This window comes from Trichoderma harzianum, assembly GCF_003025095.1.
Source record: "Trichoderma harzianum CBS 226.95 unplaced genomic scaffold M431scaffold_7, whole genome shotgun sequence".
NCBI lineage: Eukaryota > Fungi > Ascomycota > Sordariomycetes > Hypocreales > Hypocreaceae > Trichoderma > Trichoderma harzianum.
Window position 1 is genome coordinate 475,238 of NW_020209255.1, and position 22,476 is coordinate 497,713.

Sequence of the window (22,476 nt, forward strand, 5' to 3'; positions counted from 1 at the left end):
TGGTTTAAATCCACAGAATCTCGTAACCGCTCCAATAATACTAACGGAATGCTGAATTGAGATAATGAGTTTGGCATCGTAAGATGCAGGACCCGGAAGCTTGGAGCTTCTCCGCACTTTTGTCGTCAACCGACCTCCATTACCATAGCTCCGGTGGGGGTGGAGTTGCATCTGTACTATCACAACTAATGCCGGCTTCATTACTTTTGCCGTGCGCCATAGTTAGACCCAGTAGTCGTCCCAACCAAACCGCGAGTGCTGGGCTGCGTCCGTATTGGAGCGCTTCTATCTCAATTCTTAAGAGGACTTGAACGCGCCGTGCAGACACTTCCCCGGAGCCGGAGAAGTTGTAAGAAACCGTATCCACCGCCCCCCCTTCTCCCGTTAGCAAGCTTTGCTTACCCCAGATCCAAGCCCCTCAGCATCGATTAGCTCAAGGATCGTTACAATGATTTTTTATCCATTGCCTATTCAGGAGGCTACCGGCAGAATAACCCAAGCAGATGCGTCAGAAGAGCGATCTGGCGAGCAAGCTCTGCTAGCCGTATAAATTCTAACCATGCGAGTACCTTCAACTGCTTTCTTCTTCCACCTAGAAAGTATTGTGCTCAATCGAATTCACTGTTGCTCTATAAAATGCACCTAGCTGCTTTTCTATTCTCGGTGTTCATCACTGAAACCCTCGCGACAACTGCAGCGGTGGTGAACTTTGCCAATAATACTGGAGCTCCAGAGCACCTCGCTTCAGGAACTTTATACGGTCTCCCTGAAAACGGGAACCAGATTCCAGTAAGTTGAGCTCGGTTTATCGTTATGAAGAGGCTGTTTGTCAACTCCGGAATAGGATGAGTTTTTCAGAGACATTGGTTGGCGATATGAACGAGCCGGTGGAGCTCAACTGCCTGCTCCCGCACTCGGATGGATCTGGGGCTTGACCAACTATAAGGTATGAGCATATGCATGGTAAAAGTAACGAAATGGCTATTATATTAACCCCAAGGTTGGGTAGAATCGGTTCAAGTCAGCACTATCTAATTACCAAACCACCCTCAAACATGGAGGCCAGTTTGTGTTTCTCATCCATGACCTTTGGGGAGCAGATGGAACACAAAACTCATCAGCACCGTATCCTGGAGATGACGGAGATTGGACAAGCTGGGATTCCTATCTCGCTACTCTCTTCTCCGATATGACAGCCAATGGCATGACCAAGGATATAATTGTTGACATTTGGAATGAGCCAGATGGCGCTGGATTCTGGGCGCGTACACAAGAACAGTACTTGGAGATGTGGGGACGCACGTATTACAAATTCCGGTGAGTCAATGGAAAACATATCTGAGACCGATTTGATGCAACTTGAAAGTGCTAATATAATTCTCTCCCGTGGCAGTGCTGAATTTGGAACCAAAGTGCTCCTATCTGGCCCTGCAAGTGCTGGCGAACCCCTTAATAATAGTTGGTTTGCGAATTGGTGCTCTTACATTTCCCGCAACGGTAGCATTCCAGACCAATATGCATGGCACATGGAAGGCGGAGGCGGCGATTTGCTGTCTGCCCACGCTGGTTTGCTTGGTTATCTTGAAGAATACAACCTCCCTACTCGCACTATCAATATTAATGAGTATGGAGTCTTCAAAGAACAGGTTCCCTCTGGATCCGCCTGGTGGATTGCTCAGCTTGAAAGAATCAATGCTTTCGGCCTGCGAGGTAACTGGCTCAGCGGTTATCAACTTCATGATTTCATGGCCAGTCTCATTGGCAAGCCTGACTCCCTGAGCAATTACAGCGCAACCTCCACGAGCTATTTCCCTGTTGGCGACTATCAGGTTTACAAATATTATAACCTCAACATGACTGGAAGTCGGTATGGGACCACGCCGTCTTCAGATCTTGCACTGGATGTCTATGCTACAGCTAACCGGGGCCTCGCACGCGTCCTTGTGGGTGTACGTGTCAAGACTGGGACCTGGGAATTAACTCTAGATAATCTGACCTCCCTTGGCCTTGCAGCCAGCGGCAGTTTGGATATTCACACTTATGGATTTCCTGCAGTTGAGCAGTACCAGCAGTGGGCCGAAGTTGATAGCCCAATCGACCTGGGATGGTATTCCCACCCGTACTCTGATGGATCCGTGACGTTTCCTGTTAACCAGGTTACTACGGATACTGCCTTTGCTTTTGAATTTGCTTACTAACTCTTTGGCTGATATATTTGCGTCCGGTGTAGGTGTTGGAATTGACTAAGTGTCAAGGAAATCTGATGGATCTGAACGCTTGTACTAAAGCTATTATTACTATAGAAACCCGGTTCATCACACTTACTTGGTAGTTTATATAGCTAAAAATAGATTGCGTTAAGCGCGTTAGTAAAGATATAAATCCAAATCCTTCCGACAGCCGAAACTTACGCAAGTGGCTGGCGTGCCGATTTAGCCGTCCAGCCACGATACTGAATGATTGCGCAACTGCATCCAAGTCGCGCATATTTAGACTGCTTGAATGTTCTTTCAATCTAGTATCTTGCTAGAGCTTCTGGTCCAAATTCCACAGTTACTCCTTGTTACACCATGGTGCCTTCCGAAGACGCGATAGCCAAGTTCATCTCCTGCGTTCCAGATGCCGACGAGGGCAAGGCGTGGGTCTTTTTAGAGGTAACTGCTCACATTTCGAGGTCAGCAAATCACAGCTGCTAATTCCGTGGCAAGGGCGCGGCGAGCATAGACGAAGCGGTGGAGGAATACCTCGATAACCCGGGGAAATATTCACAACCCGAAACCAGGTCTCTCAAACAAGCCAATGTCGTCCCTGGCTCAGTCGACGAAGCGCCTCCGGCGTACCATGCGCCATCACATAGTTTGTCCAACAACGGCGGAGGACACACCGTCCATCAATATCTACGGACACACACGAACAAAGTGATTGAGGCAGCGAGGATACGTGCCAGAGATGAGGTTTGCGTGTGCTCCTCCCTAACCTTCTGAACTCCAGTCTCATGAAGTCACAGCAAGAAATGCAAAATATTCTCCAGAAGGTGCAACTAGCACACCGCATATTCAATAGTGACATCGAGCCAGAGCATGATGTGGACGGCTTCCTCTGTGGGTGTGACATTCACCAATACATGGGTCTAAAGGTACGACGACTTGGCGTGCAGAAAATGTGGTCAGAAGCCGTCATGTACCCGGGTAAGAGACGCCAGATGCTCTCAGGGGCCCTCGACTGCTCATCGGCTCGACTGACAGATTTGTAGGTGAAAAGTCATATCATGACTGCTACCAAACAACGTTTGGTTACTATTCCAAGAATCCGTATAAAATGCGCGTCACCTCGCCGTATGGCAACTTTAGTTCGAGCTATATAGGTATGGGTATAGGTATGGCGCGTCCCATAGCCAGATATTACAGTCTTTCAGTTCATCAGACTATTAGCTTGAATGCACAGCTCAACGGGGAGGCCCAGTCTGCCATCGATGCAAGGGAGCCAAGGATGAATATTTGGGACCTTGAGAATCCTGATATTTCACGGTCAATCTTAGCCAGCGAAGCTTCTTCAACATCAACAAAAAAGGGGGATGAAGGACTAGCCTACGACAAGTCCGAGAAAAGGGGAGAACAAAGCTCAGCGAGTGCAACGGCCAATAGCAACGGCGAAGCATCTTCATCTAGCAAACCATCAAGATTCGTAACGCTAAAGAAGGCCTTTTCAATCAAGTCTGCCGAAGAGAAAGCAGCCATTAAGCTAGAAGCGGCGCTGGGCCAATGCAGACAATTACGTGACGAGATTATACAGGAGGAAAATAGCAGATGGCCAGACGCCGAGTGGCGACAGATCGTGGCCGCCTACCAAAACAACGTTGGGATGGCTAATACAATCGCCCAAACCCGTCAATTCAAACCCATTCAATATCTTCATATGCTGCAGGCAGGCTACTTTGAGCCCATTCCTGTGGCGTGGGCGAACCAGATATCCAACCCACTCAAGTTCACGGTTGACGCAAGTGCCGGGTGGAGAGGCATTACACCAGCCTGGAGGGGCTACGACGATACAGCAGAAGAGAGACTATACTGGGTATTGAATCACAGAGCCGGGGCCAGCCAGAGGCTAAAGCCCGACATGATCTCCGCACTCGACATGGCCCGACGAAGGATGGCATCTGCCGTAGAGCCACCCCCAGCGTATTTTGCGGCAGACGACACTTGCCACCTACAGCATACTTCTGAAGGCTATTCTAAACAAGTTATGCCTCCGCCATTTCGACCCTATGATGGTCCAGAGACTGCGTCAGACAATAGCGTGATATTGGTAGACGTATCTGGCTCGATGGACTTTGAGCCAATGCGGCCACTATACGACGAGTATCTCATAACAGGATACACTCGATCTACTCAACCCAAAAATAGAGGTAACGTATTCCATCTCGTTCAACAAGCTGGCAATTGCTAACCATGTTCATTCTGTTTCAGATACTGCCAAAGCCATCATCCGCCGATTCACAGACGCCCTTGCCAACCACGATCACAACTTTCAGGGTTACCAGCTAACCACATTTGCCAACCATGCAGAATATATTGGCATTCTAAACCACCAAAATTTCGAAAAGGTTTGGGGAACAGTCAGATTCGGAGGCGGCACACGCGTCATGACGGGGTGGCAAAAGGTGAAAGAGCTCCATTTTCAACAACACTCAGCATCAGCGACCTACCACCCGGTATACGGCTGGCAAGCGGGCCCGGAGACGCCCATTCTAAGGGTCCTCTTGCTGCTAGATGGAGAGGCCCAAGACATGGACGAGTTTGAACTTGATTTGCTGGGTCTCTCATGGGTTCACGTCACCATATTCTTGGTCGGAGTGGACGGCTGCCCTCACCACCATAGGCACGCAAATGAGTTGCAAAGAATAAGCGAAGTCAACCCACACGTGTCTTTTGTTGATGCACAAGGGAATACGCCAGAAAGGTTTGTGACTCATGAGCTGCTGAAGAGGCACTTGGGTTACGATTTGTCCATGCAGGAGTTTGAGAGGATGGAACACCCGCCCGCTTATACAGCATAATTTTAAAGCCATTATTCATATGAGTCAAAGATCTATAACATAAGAAGCATTACGTGTCAAACGCAGGATCTGAAATATCATTAAGCATTAGAAATCAAGCCAGAATCGCACACTTCACCCCAGAATACGAACCCCGCCAAAACCGCCATCTATGGCAACTTTTCCCTGCAAGAATAACTAATCTGTCCTACGTCGGCACTCTAAACAACGAACATGAAATCACACGATCAATCTCGCCGGCCATTCCGTCGGATATTGAACAAAGGACCTCGCAGATGCCTTTCACCCGGCCCTATCGGGAACCCCCTCCAGCACCACTAGCCATGCAGCCGGGACGATCTGCAAGTGTGGGGAGCCAGTCAAAACAGCCGGACGAACTCCAAGCTAAAGGGTCGGTGATACCCAGATGCAATGTCGCATCGAATACGCAGAACGGATTGCCGGTTTGTAAAAGTGAGGGGTAGCTTCATGCATGCGAATGTCGGTCCATCTTTGCATAGTCCGGGGTTGGCTATAAAAGGCAACTTGACAAATTAAAATCCGCCGACGCCGTGAAGTTGGCATTCTTCTTCGTGATGTGACCAGAGCCCATAGCTCTCACGATATCAAATAACAGCAATCATGGTTTCATCTAAGAAACTCCTCTTAGAACTCGCTTGCCTGCTGCCAATCGCCCATGGCGCTGCAATTGACCAGCGATCTTCCCCCATCGTCGACCTAGGATACGCCAAATACCGTGGCGTCAGGCTCGATGCCGGAGTAGATCAATTCCTAGGCATGAGATTCGCCCAAGCTCCCCTCGGCAACCTCAGATTCCGCGCACCCCAAGATCCAACTCCCGAGAAGTCTGTCCAAGATGCCTCCAAGGTCTGTCAAACCACCTCACTCTCACAAACATCACATCAATTATCTTAAACTAACCCTCAAAAACAGTTCGGCCCAATCTGCGTAGCCGTCGGCCAAACAGCAGACGCAAACAACGCCGAAGACTGCCTCTTCGTCAACGTCTTCAAACCCTCCAGCGCAACTCTCAACTCCAACCTCCCCGTCTGGGTGTACATCCAGGGCGGCGGCTACGCCCAAAACTCAAACTCCAACTACAACGGCACCGAAGTCATCAAGCAGTCCGGCGACGGCCTCGTCTTCGTCAACTTCAACTACCGTGTAGGCGCTCTCGGCTTCCTCGCCAGTGAACATGTGAGGAAGGATGGAGATCTCAACGCAGGCCTGCTCGACCAGAGAAAGCTCCTCCACTGGGTACAGAAGAATATCAAAAAGGTATCTAGACCTTTCACCTTCAACAATATTCAGACAAACTAACAAACCAAGTTCGGCGGCAACCCAAAACACGTCGTCATCCAAGGCGCCTCCGCCGGCGCCGGCTCCGTAACGCACCACCTCACAGCCTACGCCGCCAAAAAGGACACCCAGCTCTTCGTCGGCGCAATCCCCGAGTCTCCCTTCTGGCCAACCCTCCGCGCCGTCGCAGACATGGAGTTCCAGTACCACCAGCTCCTCGCCAACGCAAACTGCTCCTCCCTCAACTGTCTCCGCGATCTAGACACCCAAGCCCTCTTAGACGCCGCCCCCAACGCGCCCTTCATCGGAGCAGCGAGCGACAATCCTCTACCCTTGTGGTATTGGCTCCCCGTCATCGACGGAGATCTCATCACAGACCACCTCTACAATCACTTCGAGCGCGGCAACTTCATCCGCGTCCCAGTCCTCGTCGGCGACGACACCAACGAAGGCACATACTTCGCCTTCAACGCCACAAACCCCTCCCAAGTCTCGACATTCCTCAAAAACAACTACCCCTACCTCCAAGACTCCCAACTAAAAAGCATCATCCGCGCATACCCCCTCGAACCCCCCCTCCCCAAACACGCAGCATACTTCCCCTCCGCAGAAGCCGCCTACGGAGAATCCACATTCACCTGTCCCGGAAACACCGTCGCCGCCTCTGTAGCCAGATTCTTCAACCCTCGCCGCGTCTGGAACTATCACTACAACGTCCTGGACCCGGACAACGTCGCCAACGGCCTCGGCGTCCCTCACACGTTCGAAACGAGCGCAGTGTTTGGACCGGGATACTCAGACTCAGCAGCGGCGTCCTACTACACGACCAACGCTGCCATCGTCCCCGTCACCATGCACTACTTCTTGAGCTTTGTGACAAAGTTGAATCCAAACACGGCAAAGTATCATTCAGCTCCAAACTGGGATCCTTGGGGCCAAGGCACGGGGCAACGCATCAGACTGCAGACCAACAATACTGCCATGGAGCCTGTGCCATTTGATCAGATTGCGAGGTGTAATCTTTGGAATAGTCTGCAAAGCTACACGCAGATGTAAATAGAAAATTACAAAGATCAAGGTTAATGGCAAAGCATACATGGCTGAAGAACTAAGAAAAATATTAAAGAAGCATCCGTAGTTTCTCTTGAGCGTGTACCGACATGAACCATCACGCAAAAGGCAGCGGGCGGAAAACAAGTGTGAATAATTTTATTCATATAAGTCATCATCATCTTTCTAGGACTATAGGGGGTGAAAGTTCGCGGAAATGGACCCCATACAAATATTGGGGGGGGGGTTCGATTCTTAGGTGGTTGTAGACTTTTGGGCATATAATAAATATCGTATGCACGGCCGATCCCTGACACTATTTCATCTTCATCAATGTATACACCCATTCTTTCATGTCGTATTTGATGTTCGCCGGTCAATGATTAATACTCAGACACTGTTGTTATTACCGGTTTCGATCTTGTCATTCACCATCTGGCTCTCCCTCATCGATACGACAATCGATGTCAGCTGGTCAATCTTCTGCTGCAGTTCCATAAGCTGAGCCTCAACTGGCGAGGGCGCATCGACATCGTCCTCCTCGCGATTTCGGCTAGACGGGCGCAATTTCATCGCAGATCTAAGCGTTGCAATTGGGGGGCGGCCAGCAGCAGATGAGGGTCTACCAGCCTCCGACCTACGGCGTCTCCCCTTAGGCTCCTTTGGGCCCTTGAAGCCGCGGAACTCGTCATCGTCATCGCCCTTGTACTTGAGATACTCGTAGAGTTTGATGACGCCCACAATGGGCGCGTGGGTCACCTTGAGAAGCCAGATCCTACCTGCGCGGTATTTGTGGGACCTCGGGAAAATGTATCGCCATGGACGGAACAGAACCAAGGAAACAAGGTTGAAAGGGGGGTAAAAGTGTGTCAAGCGGTTGCTGGTTGAGGCCTCCAGCACGTACACACTGTACACGTAGAGGTACTCCTCCTTGGCGTGGGTGATGACGCGAGAAAAGCTGTTGGAGAGCATACCGGTGAGCGAGCCCATGAGAAGGAACGATGACAACGTGATGAAGATGATCATCAAGGGAGGTCCAAAGATGGGATCAATCTGGTCCATGATCTCGAATCCCACATAGCTCGAACCATAAAATATCTTGGTCAAGATGCCCGTCATCTTGCCAAAGCTAAAGATGTCTCTGCCCACGAGGGAAAAGGTGGTCAGGAAGCCAAGGTAAACAACAATGACAAGCACCATGAACTTGATAAAGTCCTTGCCCATCTCCTTAAGGCAGGGAATAAGCGTACCCCAGTAGGGGCTCAGACTTAGGATGGAGCAAATACGGGGGATCATGAAGAGAGCCTCCAAGGCCAGCACATCAAATGCCAGGTCATTTAGGCGCAAATCTTGACGCATGATACCGATAATTCCTTGGTCGCGATTAGCATTCGGTGTTTCTTCTGTGAGCAAGAGAGACGACACTCACTTAATACAGCAAAGATGGTGCCAATGAGGATCATAATCATGTCAAACAAATTCCAGATGTCCGTTGCGTAAAAGATGGCTCCGGCATCAATCCATTCACTCAATTCATCGTAAAAGAAGGCAGCCAACCAGAAGAACAAGGCGATTTCGGGGCCAGTCAGGCGGCTTTCGTCCCGCACAATGAGGACAGAGTAATACAAGCACATGAAGACAACAAAGAACAAGACTTCCCAGCATTTGAGATATTTGGGTACACGGAGTCGGGAATAGGGATCCGACGTGAATGGGTTATAGAAATGGGGGTGCTTGGTCGAATTGATCGACATGGAATCCCAAAAAACAATATCGCCATTCCATATGCCCACGATGATCTTCTGCACGACGTGCTGGCTAAGAAATCTCTTGGCGTCGGCAATAGCAGCAATCTCAAGAGCATTTAGACCTTCAAAAGCGGCGGTTGGGTCATCATCATCATCACCTCCGTCATTCTCGTCATCCATGCTAAGATTAGTCAAGCGGGAAAGAGACGACAGAAGCTGTATCTTCTTGGACGAACTTCCCGCAGGGAGATGAGCATCTGAGCCGTCAAAAGAAGCCAGCACGCGAGGAATCAAGGGAGTGCCCTCGCCAGCTTCGGGATCCGATCCGATGAGGCGATCAGGCTCCTGCTGCTGTTGCTGTTGCTGTTGGGCCTTTACCTTCTTATGGTCAGGGATCTCGTAGAGGCAAAAGGTCACAGCCTCGCGCTCCGAGTGGTGGGTCAGGAATCTCCAGGCTACAATCTCACAGGCATTAGAGCGAGCTTCGCCGACGCCCTGGTTGTCACGATCCGAAGCATAGTGCCATTTGAGCGCCCTAGCAGTGGGTGATAAGTCAAGCAAGCACAAGAGGGCCGGAATTGGGCGTCAAGAGAACCTACAAAAGAGCATTGACGATGGCCGGGTTGACGCAGGTATCGGCCAGATGGTCAACCAAGAGGCGCAGCGATGTGCCGGCCGACGTGGTGCGCAGCTGCTCAAAGCTGCTGGGCAGCTCGATGGCCTCGGTGATGTACTGGCCCAGCTTCTTGACGACGAGGCGGAATGAGTCGTCCGGGCCGATGTAAGGGGGCTCGATGTAATCAAAGCGGGCGGAGAAGGGACTGCCCTCGCGGACAGGCGGCGGTTTCTTGAGCTTGACGCGGATGGGCATCTTTGCTGTGCTGTGCTGTGCTGTGCTGAGGCGAGTGGCAATCTCCAAAATCTCGCCAAAAAGAACAAAATAGGACAAAGAAGACGATGATGATGATGCCAAGAGAGGTGATGAGAGCAGAGAGAGCCCCAAAAACAAGGAAAAGAAGCTCAAGAGGGGAGCAAGAGCCACACGAGGTTGAGACGTGATAATGGATGGAGCTGTCGAGATGGATGGGGAAGCTACAATCAATTGATCTTAGCGACGTCAATCTAGCGCGGCGTGGCCTGTGCGTGGCGCAGGTGACTGTCGATTGCAGCGGCGTTGTGGTACGAAGAGAGTACTTTGCTCTACGCGGTGCTGCTGGTCAACAAACAGAGCATCACTGCGCTATTTTGCTGCCTGTACAACCCCAACTGTGCCTTCCCTTCCAAGCTGCTTGAGGTATCTCACAAGTACTCTCATGCAGCACCTGCTGCTAGAGCCGCTATTACGGGTCGCTGGTCCCCTAAAACATGAGGTCAAGTGCCGCATCGCCCACTCGCACATGCCAATGAGAAGAGCTGCAGCCGCCATGCTACCGGACATCCATTGGTGCCGTTTCAGCCAACAACCCCTGTAGCACCTTCTTTTTGATTTTATCGTATTTGGTTTTATTTTCTGGGAATTGATGGTGCTGGAAATCGAAAAGCGAATCAATTGTCAGATCTAGCTCTCGAATTGGGGTTGATGCAGCAACTCCACCACTCTATAGCTATACGTCATCTTGGAGACTCACATCGATCTCACTACAGTGCATACAAGATGGGAATCGTAATTGCCTTAGTCCGTAATAGTACCCAAGTTGCAGCAGGGAGGATAAAAAGCAGCCTTTGGACGTTGCTGGTGGATCAAAGCTGATTTTGTGGTCTCGGCTCGGAGAGGCAGTGTTCCAGACACTTGACAGCATCTCGAGATACGGCACCTCCAGATTACTCTGAGACCGGAGTCCGGGTACCGGAGACATTACAAAAACCTCAATTACCTTGCCTCTGTCTGGTCGCCACCACGCTTCGCTTCTCCCAGTGCCTTTGCACCTGTTTCACGCTCATGGTTGCCACGACGCAGTGTTTTATTTTGGCATAGACTCTCTATCGTTTCATGCTATAATAAACCTCAAGCTGGGTTCACAGCGCTGCTCCCTCACAATCTCTAGCACTAAACAGCATTGATACGCGTAATTGCCCATGAGGCGGTGCCATGATTCAACGCCCGCTCAACTCTGTAATAAATACCCGCGCTACCCAGCGTGTAATATCGCAAACGCCCAAAAATCAATGCATCCATTGATCTCTCTTAATTGAGCGTTGCCCCCAGCTACTGAGCTTGGCCTAGCTAGTCCGGGCCGTTGCTACATGCAATTAGGGCCACCAATCGGTAGCCGCGAATTCAGGGGGGCTTGACTCAGGCGAACAAACAAAAGAAAAACACCACGGGTTCATGTGTCGTTGAGTTGTATGATGGCGCATGGGCCTTGAGAGTCTGTGTCACTTTGATTCCGCACAATTCAAATTTGACGCTCTTTAGACCTCCAGTAGCGACGCAAGGGGACGGACCTGAAGCAAGTTGCCGCTGAAACAAGCAATGCAGCCGCCTCAAAGACTGAGAAGCTCCGCTCCCATAATAGACAATGTAATTCGCAGTGTATTCATACAGCACTATTTCATTCACAACTCCCTCACCTCACTTCGCCTCATCTCACTCAACTCACATGCTCGCCCTCTGTTTGTTTACTTTACCGCAAATAAGCTCTCAATGCCTATTTATACCATCAACCCACCCTCCACGCAAGATTCAATCGTCCCGCTGCACCCTCCATTGGCCGCATTGCTCGACTAATGTATGCCAGTTGGGCCTTGCAGGGGTCAATACGAACAAGGCACACTACCCGAGCAAAAAGCACGAGTAGCGCCAGTGCGACCTTGACTTCCATGTTCACAAATCTGCAATCTGCCAAACACCTTTCATCTGCAGCTTCTCTTCCCTCTTGCACGTCATTTTCCCCAGTTCCCTGAGGCAGCTCTGGTTTGTTGCTTTGTTTCCTTTGTCCGTCAAACTCTCTCCTATTTTGCGCCTAGAGTTAGTTATAGACAAACAACCACCAACAAGATGATCGTGGCCCCTCCGCCGCGATCCTCCACTCTCACAGCCCTCGCCGTGTCCTCGACCCTCCTCCAGATCGCATCGAGCCATGCGCTGCCCCGAGAAACAAAAACAGTCGCCATGCGCGAGCTCAACGTGGCGCCGTGGCCCATCGCCCCAACGCCAGCGCCTTTTCTCAGATCAATGCCGGAGCGTCATCTGCTGCAGCAACGGGACTTCAACACCGTCTGTGGCTTTATAGGGGGCGACCCAAACTTCCCAGCCACGTGCCTCGCCGGATCGCACTGCGCCGTCGACGTCGAGAACAAGGCCATCGGATGCTGCGCGGACGGCGCGCCCTGCACCGAGGGCATCTTCACCGGCTGCGTCGACGTCAACAGCCCGCCGCAGACGGAACTCAACCCTTACGTCTTCACCTGCACCGGCGCCGACGTGTGTTATCAGAACCATTTCGACGGGGGGTTCTTCCAGTTTGGGTGCGGCGCCTTTTCGCATCTGGCGACGACGGTGGCCACCACGGCGGTTAGTCGCTCGCCGCTGGACTTTAGCCACGTCTCTTTCCAGCTGACGGCAACGCCCACGCTTCTCTCCGAGCCGACGACGATTGGATCGCGGACCGGGACCGAGTCTACTTCCAAGACCTCCAGTCGTGCGACCAAGACCAAGAGCACATCCGACACCTCGGAGACGGACACGGCCACCTCAAGCGACTCAGCCTCAACCGGAACCTCGACGTCCACCTCCACCTCAACCCCTGATCCCGCCGCGCCGACTTCCAGCGGCAGTTCAAAGGCCGGACCCATAGCCGGAGGCGTGGTCGGTGGTCTCGCCGGTCTTGCTCTCCTTGCCGGCCTCATCTTCTACTTCCTCCGCAAAAGGAGAACAGCCACGCCAACCCAGTACATCACGTAAGAAATAACATGCGCCATTGCGTTTCACAAAAATACCAAGACACTAACCATAAACAGGCCGTCCACTGAAAAATACGACAACTTTGACCCCCGTACATATCCTCCCAACACCGCTCTCCTGACGGAAGAAAGGGGCATTCACGGCGACGAAGCTGAAATGACCCCGATTACCCCAAGACCAAGCCAACCCGCCCCGCAGCTCGGCGAGCTTGGTCTGGCTGTGCCTCTCGATCCTGGATACGGCAGGCCGTCGGACGAGATTCCTCTGACGGAGCCTGCTCCAAAGCCAAGCTTCGTTCCGCCGCCGCTGGATCCCGAACCCGAAGATGACAGGCCGTATAACCCACGGAGAAGAGGCGATGGCGACGGCGCCTCTTTCTGGTCCCAGACAAGATCCGAGTCTCGGTCTCGAGGCCGGCCGTGGGTTTGAGGAATTCGACTCTGAAATGATACCCCCCCCTAAAAAAGAGAAAATGAAAATCCATTTGTATATGCTGTCATAGCGGCTGCCACCTTTGTTATACCGTTTTTGTAATGTTTGAATCCGAAGACCGCCCTCGAAATACCTTCTAGAAATACCTCTCTACACAAAACGACGTTCCCTTCTCTCTACAAGAAGAAAAGGGAATTGACACTCATAAACCTCCACATATCATACTCATACTTCATCTCTGCTTGTCTTTCGCAAATTAATCACGTTTGGCTTGGAAAACTGCTGGCTTTGGCATGTTCTCTCTTTTTTATTCCTTTTTTGCGCGTACGTACATTATGGTCGATTAGATACGGCTAGGGGAAAGGGATTACGACGTTGACCGGCAGGAATCCATGAACGTTAGCATAATATATTATGGACATGCTGCCAACATCAAATGCATATTTTTCCATCATCAGAGTAGGAGGGTTTGAGAGAAGAATTAAAACAGCATATATTTTACAAGATATTTACCTGTTTGATGTATATCATGCCGTCACACCTTGTCCGCCAACGGACCAGATCTTTATTGACGATTCATCAAAGATTCTGCTATGATGATTGTATCCGTCAAGAGTCGAATCGGCTCCTGCAGAAGCAGTATCCAAGTCTTGTTCTCGCGGATACCCCCAGCCCCCCGAACATGTTGCCGCAACAGAGCCGCTAGAGTGTACAATCGTGCTTCCTATCGGGGATTCATGGGCTTTCCACGTCCAGCTAGGATCAATGGCATCGTTCTGCATGCCAACTCCCTCCCATACCGCCACCGTGCCATACTGGGTGCCAGCCCAGACCTCAAAGCCGGTTTCTGCAGGAAAGACGTCAAAGTGCAGCCGCTGCTGCGTGGTCGACCTGCGTCCCTTGAGCACGGCCAACAGCTGTCCGGTTCCCCGGATATCGTACACCAGTAGCCCGTCAGCCTGACGCTCGTTGACGACAAGGTACCGCCCGCAGGGGCTCCACGCCGTCTGCACGACGCCCTGGCCTCCCAGGCCGATACGAAACGCCTTCTGGTCGGCATCCGCGATCGACCAGTTCGCAACAACTCTATCAGAACGGTGGAGATCGTACGTGCCCATCCAGCGGGTCCAGGTGCCGGCCGCAAGGATGGATCCGTGGCCATTGGCGTCTGCAGGAGGCGATGACGCCAAGGCGGCCACGGTGCCTTTCATGCCGACGCCGCTACCCTTGGCGATGTGGCGCCGGGATGGAATCGTGGGAACGGTGACCGTTGGGCCATCCGAGCAGTGGCCAGACACGTCAAAGAGATCGATGCGGTTCGCTGAGCCGCAGACGAAGTGAGTGCCAGGGTATTCCCAGAGCAGAGACGCAGGGGTGATGTACTGCTCGGACTCGTGCCGGATAAGCTTATAGGTGTAGAGGGGGCGGCTGGCGACAGCAGCAGCAGCAGCAGCAGCAGCAGCACCCGTCGTATCCTCTGGCTGCTGAGGAAAGGCGTGGTAGAGATGGAGGGGATGATCTCGACAGCCAACCAGAAACATTTGCGAGGCCGGATTGGCCAGGGAGAAGTAGGGCGCGGCGGCGAGGGTTTGGGTGGGCTCTGGGAGCTTGATGCTGGCCTGGCAGCCCAATTTGCGCGCTTCTCCTGCAGGCTGCAGGAGGTCTGCAGGAAGGACAAAGGATGAGACGGTCTGGTCGGATGATAGGGCGAGAATGACGGTGCCGTCGGCTGTCCATTGCGCAGACGAGTAGAAGCGTCGGTTCAGCGTATTGAGGCCGGTATCAGTGCCTTTGCCGCTGTTCTCGCTGTCTTTGAGGTTTCCGTCTCCCTCGCCAGGTAAAGTTCTCTCGTCCGGCCTGCTCACGGCGAGACACTCAGCAAGCAGGCGAATGGCGGGCGCCTCTTGTTGCCCGCCATGAGCGAGAGGCGGTGCTTCAGGTTGGGCTTGGGCCTGGTCCATGGTCATGGTATTTGCACTGGCATCGGCACTGGCACTGGCATTGCTGCCCCGGTAGACAAGGCTCGAGCCGGTCCACATTCACCGCTGCATGATCGATGGGCTCCGTGCTAGAAGATGGTGGCGATGAGTGTCCAATCCAATCAGCCGGATTGCGCCGTAATCAATGAGTTGTTCAAGTTTGACGACTCGAGGTGCTGAAAATGCAAGGGAGGGAAAAAGATGGGCGGACGCTAAAGGCGGAAGCCCTGAAAAATCAAGGTTACTAAGGTACCTAGCGCGTACTCTGTACTTGGACGCGTGCCTTAGTACCAACGTGAAGGTACCTTGGGGAGATCTAAATGGGCTGCCCTACCCGACCGGACGACGTCATTCCAGCACCTTGAGGGTCCTTGGTCGAGTACGGAGTACGGAGTGCGTACAAGGCAGTACTTTGCGATTGATGCCTCCAAGAGGTTATAGGTGCTGACAGCCCTGACAAGGATTGACCTCAATATTGGATCTTATGTACTATTGACCCTATGTACGTATGTAACAAAAGGTCTGGAGCTCATCACTCGCACTGAATTGGGATTCCATGACAATTATTAACATTCAATGGAACATTCAAGCCCTCTCCTTAGTGCAAAGTGGTGGTGTTAGCCCCCTGTGGCCCTCGATACGGGGTACATTAGCTTCTCGGGGCTTTCAAAGGCAGCAGCTGCTCCCAGCACCAACATGTAGGGTGACACTGCAGCCGTGATGGGATCAGGTGGCTGAACTGCTTGATCCGTGCCGATTAATTAGCTGCCTGCGAGCACTGGACCTCGAATAGATTAGGTGATATAGCTTCTCTTCCGACTGCGGGCTCTGCACAAGAGTCAACATGTCCTATGCTTAATTGGCCTAATCCCTTTGAGATCCCTCCCGTACCGCAACTCCGCCCGCACGCATTGACTCATTCTGTCCATGTCAGTCATAATCATTGCTGAGTCTCCCCCTTACATGTATCGTGTACCTGGTGGTGCTCCCTAACGAGTACCAAGACCTGGGCTGCCCGTATTCTCTTCCCCCCACCCCCCAGAAATGGGTAGCAGGCACCGAATGATATCCCCGACCAGCCAAAAGCTTCCTAGCACTCGGGGCTGCTGCTAAAGGGATTGAAGCGCTGAGTGTGGGCGGATGAGCTCCGTACCCCGTACTCGCTAGCAAGTACAGGTACTGCGGCGCTAGGCCTCAGCAGCACCTGTCAGCCCGTTAGCGGTAGCCGTTAGCAGTACTGGGTACCTCGACGGGGGCACATGGACCGCTAGCAGCACAAGCACAAGCACAAGCACAAGCACAAGCTCACCATCTCCCATCCGGCCGGTGACATTGAACCTAATCCCATCCATCCATCCCAATCCATTCGCCTTACCTTTTCGCTGCCTTGTCTCACTTCTGCCACGCTCACTTTGCCCTAACCTGACCCTGAGAAGCTCCCAGCGAAATCGTGACCCCGGCTGCCAGCTTCAATCAATCAAATATCAATCAACCGCCTCCCGCCCTTCTCTCGCCCGACCATGAATCCCGCATAGCCCGCCTTGCAGCCATCTCCTCGCCCCTCGCGGCTTCAGCCCGACCAAAGCACCAGCCAACAAAGAAATCCGACATCGCAGCAGCATCAAGCCTCGCCTCATCTCTCCCTTCTCAAGTCGTTTCTACCTGTCCCAACTCAACGCGACTCCACAAAGACCAGCCGTCGACCCCATCGACCAACTCCCTCTACGACCGAGTCATCGTCTCCATCTCCATCTCCATCTCCATCTCCATCTCCATCTCCGTCTCGACTCCTCCATCGATGCCAAACACGATGGAGACCTCTCCCTTGACAATGGCCGTGGCCTCCACTTGCGACGCCCTCAAGACGCCCTCCTACATGGAGCTGATAGTTTCCATGTGAGTCGCAAATCTCGTCATCTCCAATCTCGTATCTCGTCTTGGTTCTAACCAGCACATTGCAGCGTCATTCTTATCGGTCTCTTGATCTCGTACCTGCCACAGCACTATCGCATCATCTCTCGAGGCACCTCCGAAGGCATCTCCCCCTACTTTATTCTTCTCGGCACAACCTCTGCCACCGCTGGCTTTGCCAACATCCTGACTGTGGCACCCTCCCGCAGAGCCATTGGCTGCTGCAAGGAGCTGGAAACATTTGAGTGTGCCGCCGGACTGCTTGGTGTCGCCCAGCTCGGAACGCAATGGCTATGCTTCACTGCCATGTATGTTGACAGCCCCCTGTCCCCTGTCTATCCCTGATGACCTCCGCTAACTCCCCGATCCCTGCAGCCTTGTGCTCTTCCTCATCTTCTTCCGCTATCGCGAGGCCAATGTCCCTCAGGAGGAGCTTGGTGGAGAGAGCCCCAGATGGCAAACGGCCGTCGCCGTTGGTGGCCTCTGCATCCTTCACGGCCTGGTTGTCATTGCCTTGACTGGTGTTTTCGCCATCGCCATGCCTGACCAGCTCAACCTGTGGGCTAATTTCCTCGGCGTCATGGCTGCCGTTCTGGCTGCCATTCAGTATATTCCCCAGATTTGGATGACCTACCACCTTAAGCACGTCGGTAGCTTGAGCATCCCCATGATGTGCATCCAGACACCGGGTGGTCTCTTATTTGCCGCCAGTCTCTTCATGAGACTTGGCATGGAGGGCTGGAGCACATGGGCTATTTACCTGTTGACGGCCGCCATGCAGGGCAGCGTGCTGGCCATGGGAATCTACTACGAAGTTGCGAGACGCAGCGAAGAATATGCGCACAGCTACACCAGCAGTGCGCCACAATCTCCCATTGAGCATCACGCTACGCCACAGCGCCCATACGCTCCTCGCACCTACTCCGAGGGCTGGGAGCGTGGCCTGCCGGGCCCCTTTACGGGTCACCCCGAGCGATACGCCGAAACCGAGGAGGATCTGGACGATATCGAGGAACGAGAGGAGCGAGCTATTGCCAGAGAGAACCAGCCACTTCTCCGACCTGGCGGCATTGGCAACCCGCACAAGAACTATCACTCGACCTCGCGCCACTGATTTAATGGTGCTCCGTTGACAGGACACAAGACCGCCTTGAAAAGAGGCGGTATCTTTTAACTAACTACCGTTGCTGCTGTTTGCATTTGAGCTATAACTTGTACCATTGCAGAGATAGAGCATCTCAGTGCGAGTAAAGGGATATTGATGCATTGCGTGATTTAGGGAGGACCCCCCCTTTTTTTTCCTTTTTTTATTAAAAAGAGCTTTAGTTTTTTTTTTTTTTCCTTTTGATTCGGATATGATGTAAGATTATATATAGTAGTCGTCTACGGAGTAGTCTACTTTGCTTATTACCTGAGCTATGAGGAAATTGAGGCCGTTTATTTGGGCCGACGTTATGCATTGCGACGCTGACTGTTAAGCGAAATCACACAAGTGCTTTTTTCAACCTAAATCATGCGCTCACATGTCTCCATAGGTAAGAGACTTCTAGTTTTGTAAGGCTCACTTTGCATATTTTATGTATGTGACTGTCATATGTTTGATCTAAAAGCCTCCATCTCCTCGTCTGGGAGGTGAACGATTGTTCTTCATCAACTCTAAAGAAAGAAAAAAGGATATATATAATCCACCATCATAAGCACGTAAAATCCGTTAGATCATTAAAACGGAGAGTAAAAACAGCAATACTTTATAAACATCCCCCTTCTAAAAATTCATCTCCCGCACATTGCTCTTCTTATCTTGCCCCTTACCTCCAGTATGTCTCTCCTCATCATAACTGCCCTGACTGCCACTGTCATCCGCAGGCTGCATATCATCATCAAGATCCCCGCCAACTTCCATCCACCGGTCGCTCGTAGCGGGGATGGGCGAAATCTTGCACAGGATCCAGTACATGCCGAGGGAGACGATGAAGCCGCAGAAGAAGTTGAGGTTGTAGATATAAGTAGCGCCAATGGGCACTTTGGTGCCGACCGCGCCGGCAAAACCAACGACGTTGATCAAAATGCCCGAGATGTAAGCTGCATATGCGCGCCAATGGATTCCCCAGGTGTAAAAGTACGGTCCGGTGCTGCGGCTGTCGTATAGCTCCTTGACATCCAAGTATCCCTTTCGCACGAGGTAGTAGTCGGAGACGATGACACCGGCGATGGAGCTGAGGAAGACGCTGTAGGCAGACAGGTAGGTCGTAAACTGGTTGGAGCTGCTGAGCAGATTGTACGGGCACATTGCTAGACCAACAATGGCACAAATGTACGATCCGCGGCGGATGTTGATATATCGAGGGAGAAGTGCCGTCATATCTGTTCCTGCAGAGACTGAGTTGGCTGCAATGTTGGTACCCAGCTGAGCTAGAGCGAAAGCTAAAGAGATGATGAAGACGCCAAATCTCTGGCCAGAGCCGCCATCGTCGATGAACCGACCAAGAAGATCCAGGGGACTCCAGATTGGCTGGTCATAGATGATAGTGGACGACGACGAGACGATGATTCCGATGAAGGAGGTAATGGCAAAGCCCAGCGGAATGGTGAAAAGCTGCGACCACAAGGCATCCTTGGGCTTGCGCGCAAATCGAGTAAAGTCGCTGTCGTTGACAACTAGCGTAGCAAAGTTGGCAATGGAAGACATGACTCCATTGACGAATTGCCATCCGAGTTCGCTGCCGTGAATGGTAGCAGGCTGTCTAATGATGGGGCCAACACCACCAGCTCGGACGCAGGCCCAGATGAGGAACGCAATTCCAGCAACAGGCACAAAGTAGGCCTTGACGGTAAACAGGTGACGGACCTTGTGTACCGGGAACCACAGAGCTGGCAGAGAACACACCCAAAATATGACAAACGAGACGTACTCGGGAGTGTTGGTGGCGCTGGTGCCAAAGCTCCCCGGCATCTTAGTGGCATCCCAGGATTTCCAGATGGAGCGGATCATGAGATAGACGCAAGTGCCACCGATGTAAGATTGAACGCCATACCAAATACATGCTGGCCTGTGTTAGCGGTTGTATTGTGTAATTGGCGAAGAAGCCGAAGAAGCCTGGAGGATGCCAATGTCTCGGCGTTCCACATCCGTTTCACTTACCCATAGCAGCACGATTAAAAACCGGCCATAGACTGCCCCAGATGCCAAAAGACGATCGGCCAATGACGGGGAAACCAATATGGTATGTGGCTCCGATGCGTCCAGTGGTGACAATGAAGCAGGCCGAAATAGAGTAGCCTAGCCAGACGCAAATCCACGCCTGCCACCAGGAGAGACCAGCGATGATCATGGAAGAAGAAATCATCCACGTGTTGATGTTGAATGAGTCGGCGATCCAAAAGGCAACAAAATTCCAAGGGCCCCATTGTCGGCGCTCTTTCTCCACGGGCTTCAGGTCATAATTGACTAGCTAGGAGGAGAGTCAGCACCGCGTCTCGTCTCGCTCGGTCTCATCCCATCACGTCTGATGTAAGTCTCGGTTCGGCTGTGATGCTCAGAACAAGGGTGGCGCGACATCACGACGTATGAAGAGAGGGGAATCAGGTATGAGATGAGGACGAGGAAGGAGAAGAAAACAAGGACCGCACCATCAGCTGCGTAGTCGTCAGGCCAGGCTCGGCCTCAACGGCCAGCTTGTCAGCCAGATTTCTGAACCTCTGTCGCAACGCCATTGTTGATGGTCGGCAAGCAATGAGCCTCTCAAGCAGGTAAAAGATTCAATTGCAGTCGAGAAGAGGGCATGAAGCGTGTTTTGGACCTTTTCGATGCAAAACTCAGTTAATAACCAAAAATCGATCGACCATGTACAACACGCAATGGAATGATCGACGCACAGATGACGTGGAGAGCCAGAATTATATTTTCTCGGGATGGAGGGTGGCAGACGTCGTTTGTGGGGGTTTGGCGAGGCGATGATCCACTGGCCACTCTCTTTTCCTCTGATGGACACGCGAGTTGGGAGCCTGATGCCACTTTGTGCGATGTGAGGCTTTGTAAAGTACTCGTACTCCCACAAGGATGTTCTAGGTCGTGTGCCTTGGGGATCGGCGCAGAGTCGTCAGAGGCTTGAACTCAGCGGCAGCGGCGCAGAGGCGGGAGAGTCGAGAGGCTTTATTTGATTTCCTCTTCCGGCGAGCCACCAGCTAGACGAGCAAACAAGATACAGAGCAGATGCGATAAAAGAAAAAAAAGCGGAGTTGGAGGGCGTTGAAAAAGAGCTGATAGTCGATCCATGCTGACTGACTGACTCCAGGTTGGCCCTAACGACACGATTTCTCCCTATCGGCGTAGAATGCTAGACCTGTGGCAAGGCAAAGCAGGGACGGTGTCTTTGACCCTCAGCCCATCTCAGGCCAGGGCAAGGCCCGTCGGCTGCCTAGCAAACGCCCATCTCGTGGTCCCCGAAGACGATGATACCCTGCGATTGGTGGTGATGGGTTCGACGATAAGCTAAACCCATGGTCTGAGTGAGATAGCAGTAGCAGCGGGACAGGGGTCGGCTAGTCAGAGTGTGGAGGAGGATCCGCCATCCCGCAAAAAAAAGAAGAAGAGGAGGAGAATTCGATTACCCCATCTTATCGAGTCAACGGGAAACTGGGTGGGCTTTGGCGCGATAACTGCCGAATGGGTCGTTATCTGCTATCTCGGGACAGCCAGATACGCGGGAGATAAGTCGAGATAATACTCGTAATAGTCGTGCTGCAGATAGCCAGACGGGCTATTTTGTGGATTTATACGTGTATGTTCAACAATAGCGCGGGAGGCTAACATGTTAGTTTCAGATTGCAAGACAAAGCCGTGATTGTTCGTTGATACATGTGCATACTAGGTAGTAATAAGCCGGACGGGAATGGGATGGGGCTGCAGTTTTGTGGAGGAGGGGAATTGCCGCACAAACCACAGCACCTTGGGATGTTCATGTGATTTGATGCAAGGGAGAATCAGCCAGCCACCACATGCGAGATCCGGCCAGAGGATTTAATGTTACTTTTGCTTTTACTAATACGGACCCTGCAGCATGTGGTTGTCGGCAGAATTCCGAGGGAATTCTAGAA

The 22,476-nt window shown here is 52.1% G+C and overlaps 8 protein-coding genes across 8 annotated transcripts; 5 read left to right on the forward strand and 3 right to left on the reverse strand.

Annotated features, from left to right (window-relative positions):
- Nucleotides 1–606: 606 nt before the first annotated feature.
- Nucleotides 607–2,366, forward strand: M431DRAFT_144331 (glycoside hydrolase family 39 protein). The gene is made up of 4 exons (XM_024912675.1): nucleotides 607–789; nucleotides 845–946; nucleotides 1,010–1,317; nucleotides 1,394–2,366. Exons 1-4 carry the CDS (start codon nucleotides 637–639, stop codon nucleotides 2,196–2,198), a joined length of 1,368 nt encoding a protein of 455 aa, XP_024773367.1. The 5' UTR covers nucleotides 607–636; the 3' UTR covers nucleotides 2,199–2,366.
- A 204-nt stretch (nucleotides 2,367–2,570) lies between these two features.
- M431DRAFT_495656 (hypothetical protein) lies at nucleotides 2,571–5,056 on the forward strand (the record flags this gene model as incomplete). The annotated part of the gene is made up of 5 exons (XM_024917393.1): nucleotides 2,571–2,654; nucleotides 2,709–2,954; nucleotides 3,008–3,188; nucleotides 3,254–4,405; nucleotides 4,467–5,056. The coding sequence occupies 5 exons, from the start codon at nucleotides 2,571–2,573 to the stop codon at nucleotides 5,054–5,056; spliced, it is 2,253 nt and encodes a 750-aa protein (XP_024773368.1).
- Nucleotides 5,057–5,677: 621 nt separating this feature from the next.
- On the forward strand, nucleotides 5,678–7,411 carry M431DRAFT_5991 (hypothetical protein; the record flags this gene model as incomplete). The annotated part of the gene is made up of 3 exons (XM_024921551.1): nucleotides 5,678–5,923; nucleotides 5,990–6,334; nucleotides 6,386–7,411. The coding sequence occupies 3 exons, from the start codon at nucleotides 5,678–5,680 to the stop codon at nucleotides 7,409–7,411; spliced, it is 1,617 nt and encodes a 538-aa protein (XP_024773369.1).
- A 384-nt stretch (nucleotides 7,412–7,795) lies between these two features.
- On the reverse strand, nucleotides 7,796–10,024 carry M431DRAFT_86944 (hypothetical protein; the record flags this gene model as incomplete). Its single annotated transcript, XM_024923741.1, has 3 exons — nucleotides 7,796–8,778; nucleotides 8,835–9,688; nucleotides 9,753–10,024. 3 exons carry the CDS (start codon nucleotides 10,022–10,024, stop codon nucleotides 7,796–7,798), a joined length of 2,109 nt encoding a protein of 702 aa, XP_024773370.1.
- Nucleotides 10,025–12,151: 2,127 nt separating this feature from the next.
- Nucleotides 12,152–13,486, forward strand: M431DRAFT_5993 (hypothetical protein; the record flags this gene model as incomplete). Its single annotated transcript, XM_024921552.1, has 2 exons — nucleotides 12,152–13,053; nucleotides 13,114–13,486. 2 exons carry the CDS (start codon nucleotides 12,152–12,154, stop codon nucleotides 13,484–13,486), a joined length of 1,275 nt encoding a protein of 424 aa, XP_024773371.1.
- A 530-nt stretch (nucleotides 13,487–14,016) lies between these two features.
- On the reverse strand, nucleotides 14,017–15,407 carry M431DRAFT_495660 (hypothetical protein; the record flags this gene model as incomplete). Its single annotated transcript, XM_024917394.1, has 2 exons — nucleotides 14,017–15,278; nucleotides 15,365–15,407. 2 exons carry the CDS (start codon nucleotides 15,405–15,407, stop codon nucleotides 14,017–14,019), a joined length of 1,305 nt encoding a protein of 434 aa, XP_024773372.1.
- Nucleotides 15,408–17,299: 1,892 nt separating this feature from the next.
- On the forward strand, nucleotides 17,300–18,493 carry M431DRAFT_87420 (hypothetical protein; the record flags this gene model as incomplete). Its single annotated transcript, XM_024923796.1, has 3 exons — nucleotides 17,300–17,364; nucleotides 17,430–17,687; nucleotides 17,755–18,493. 3 exons carry the CDS (start codon nucleotides 17,300–17,302, stop codon nucleotides 18,491–18,493), a joined length of 1,062 nt encoding a protein of 353 aa, XP_024773373.1.
- A 651-nt stretch (nucleotides 18,494–19,144) lies between these two features.
- Nucleotides 19,145–21,093, reverse strand: M431DRAFT_87628 (hypothetical protein; the record flags this gene model as incomplete). The annotated part of the gene is made up of 3 exons (XM_024923819.1): nucleotides 19,145–20,424; nucleotides 20,522–20,831; nucleotides 21,010–21,093. 3 exons carry the CDS (start codon nucleotides 21,091–21,093, stop codon nucleotides 19,145–19,147), a joined length of 1,674 nt encoding a protein of 557 aa, XP_024773374.1.
- Between the last annotated feature and the right edge of the window lie 1,383 nt (nucleotides 21,094–22,476).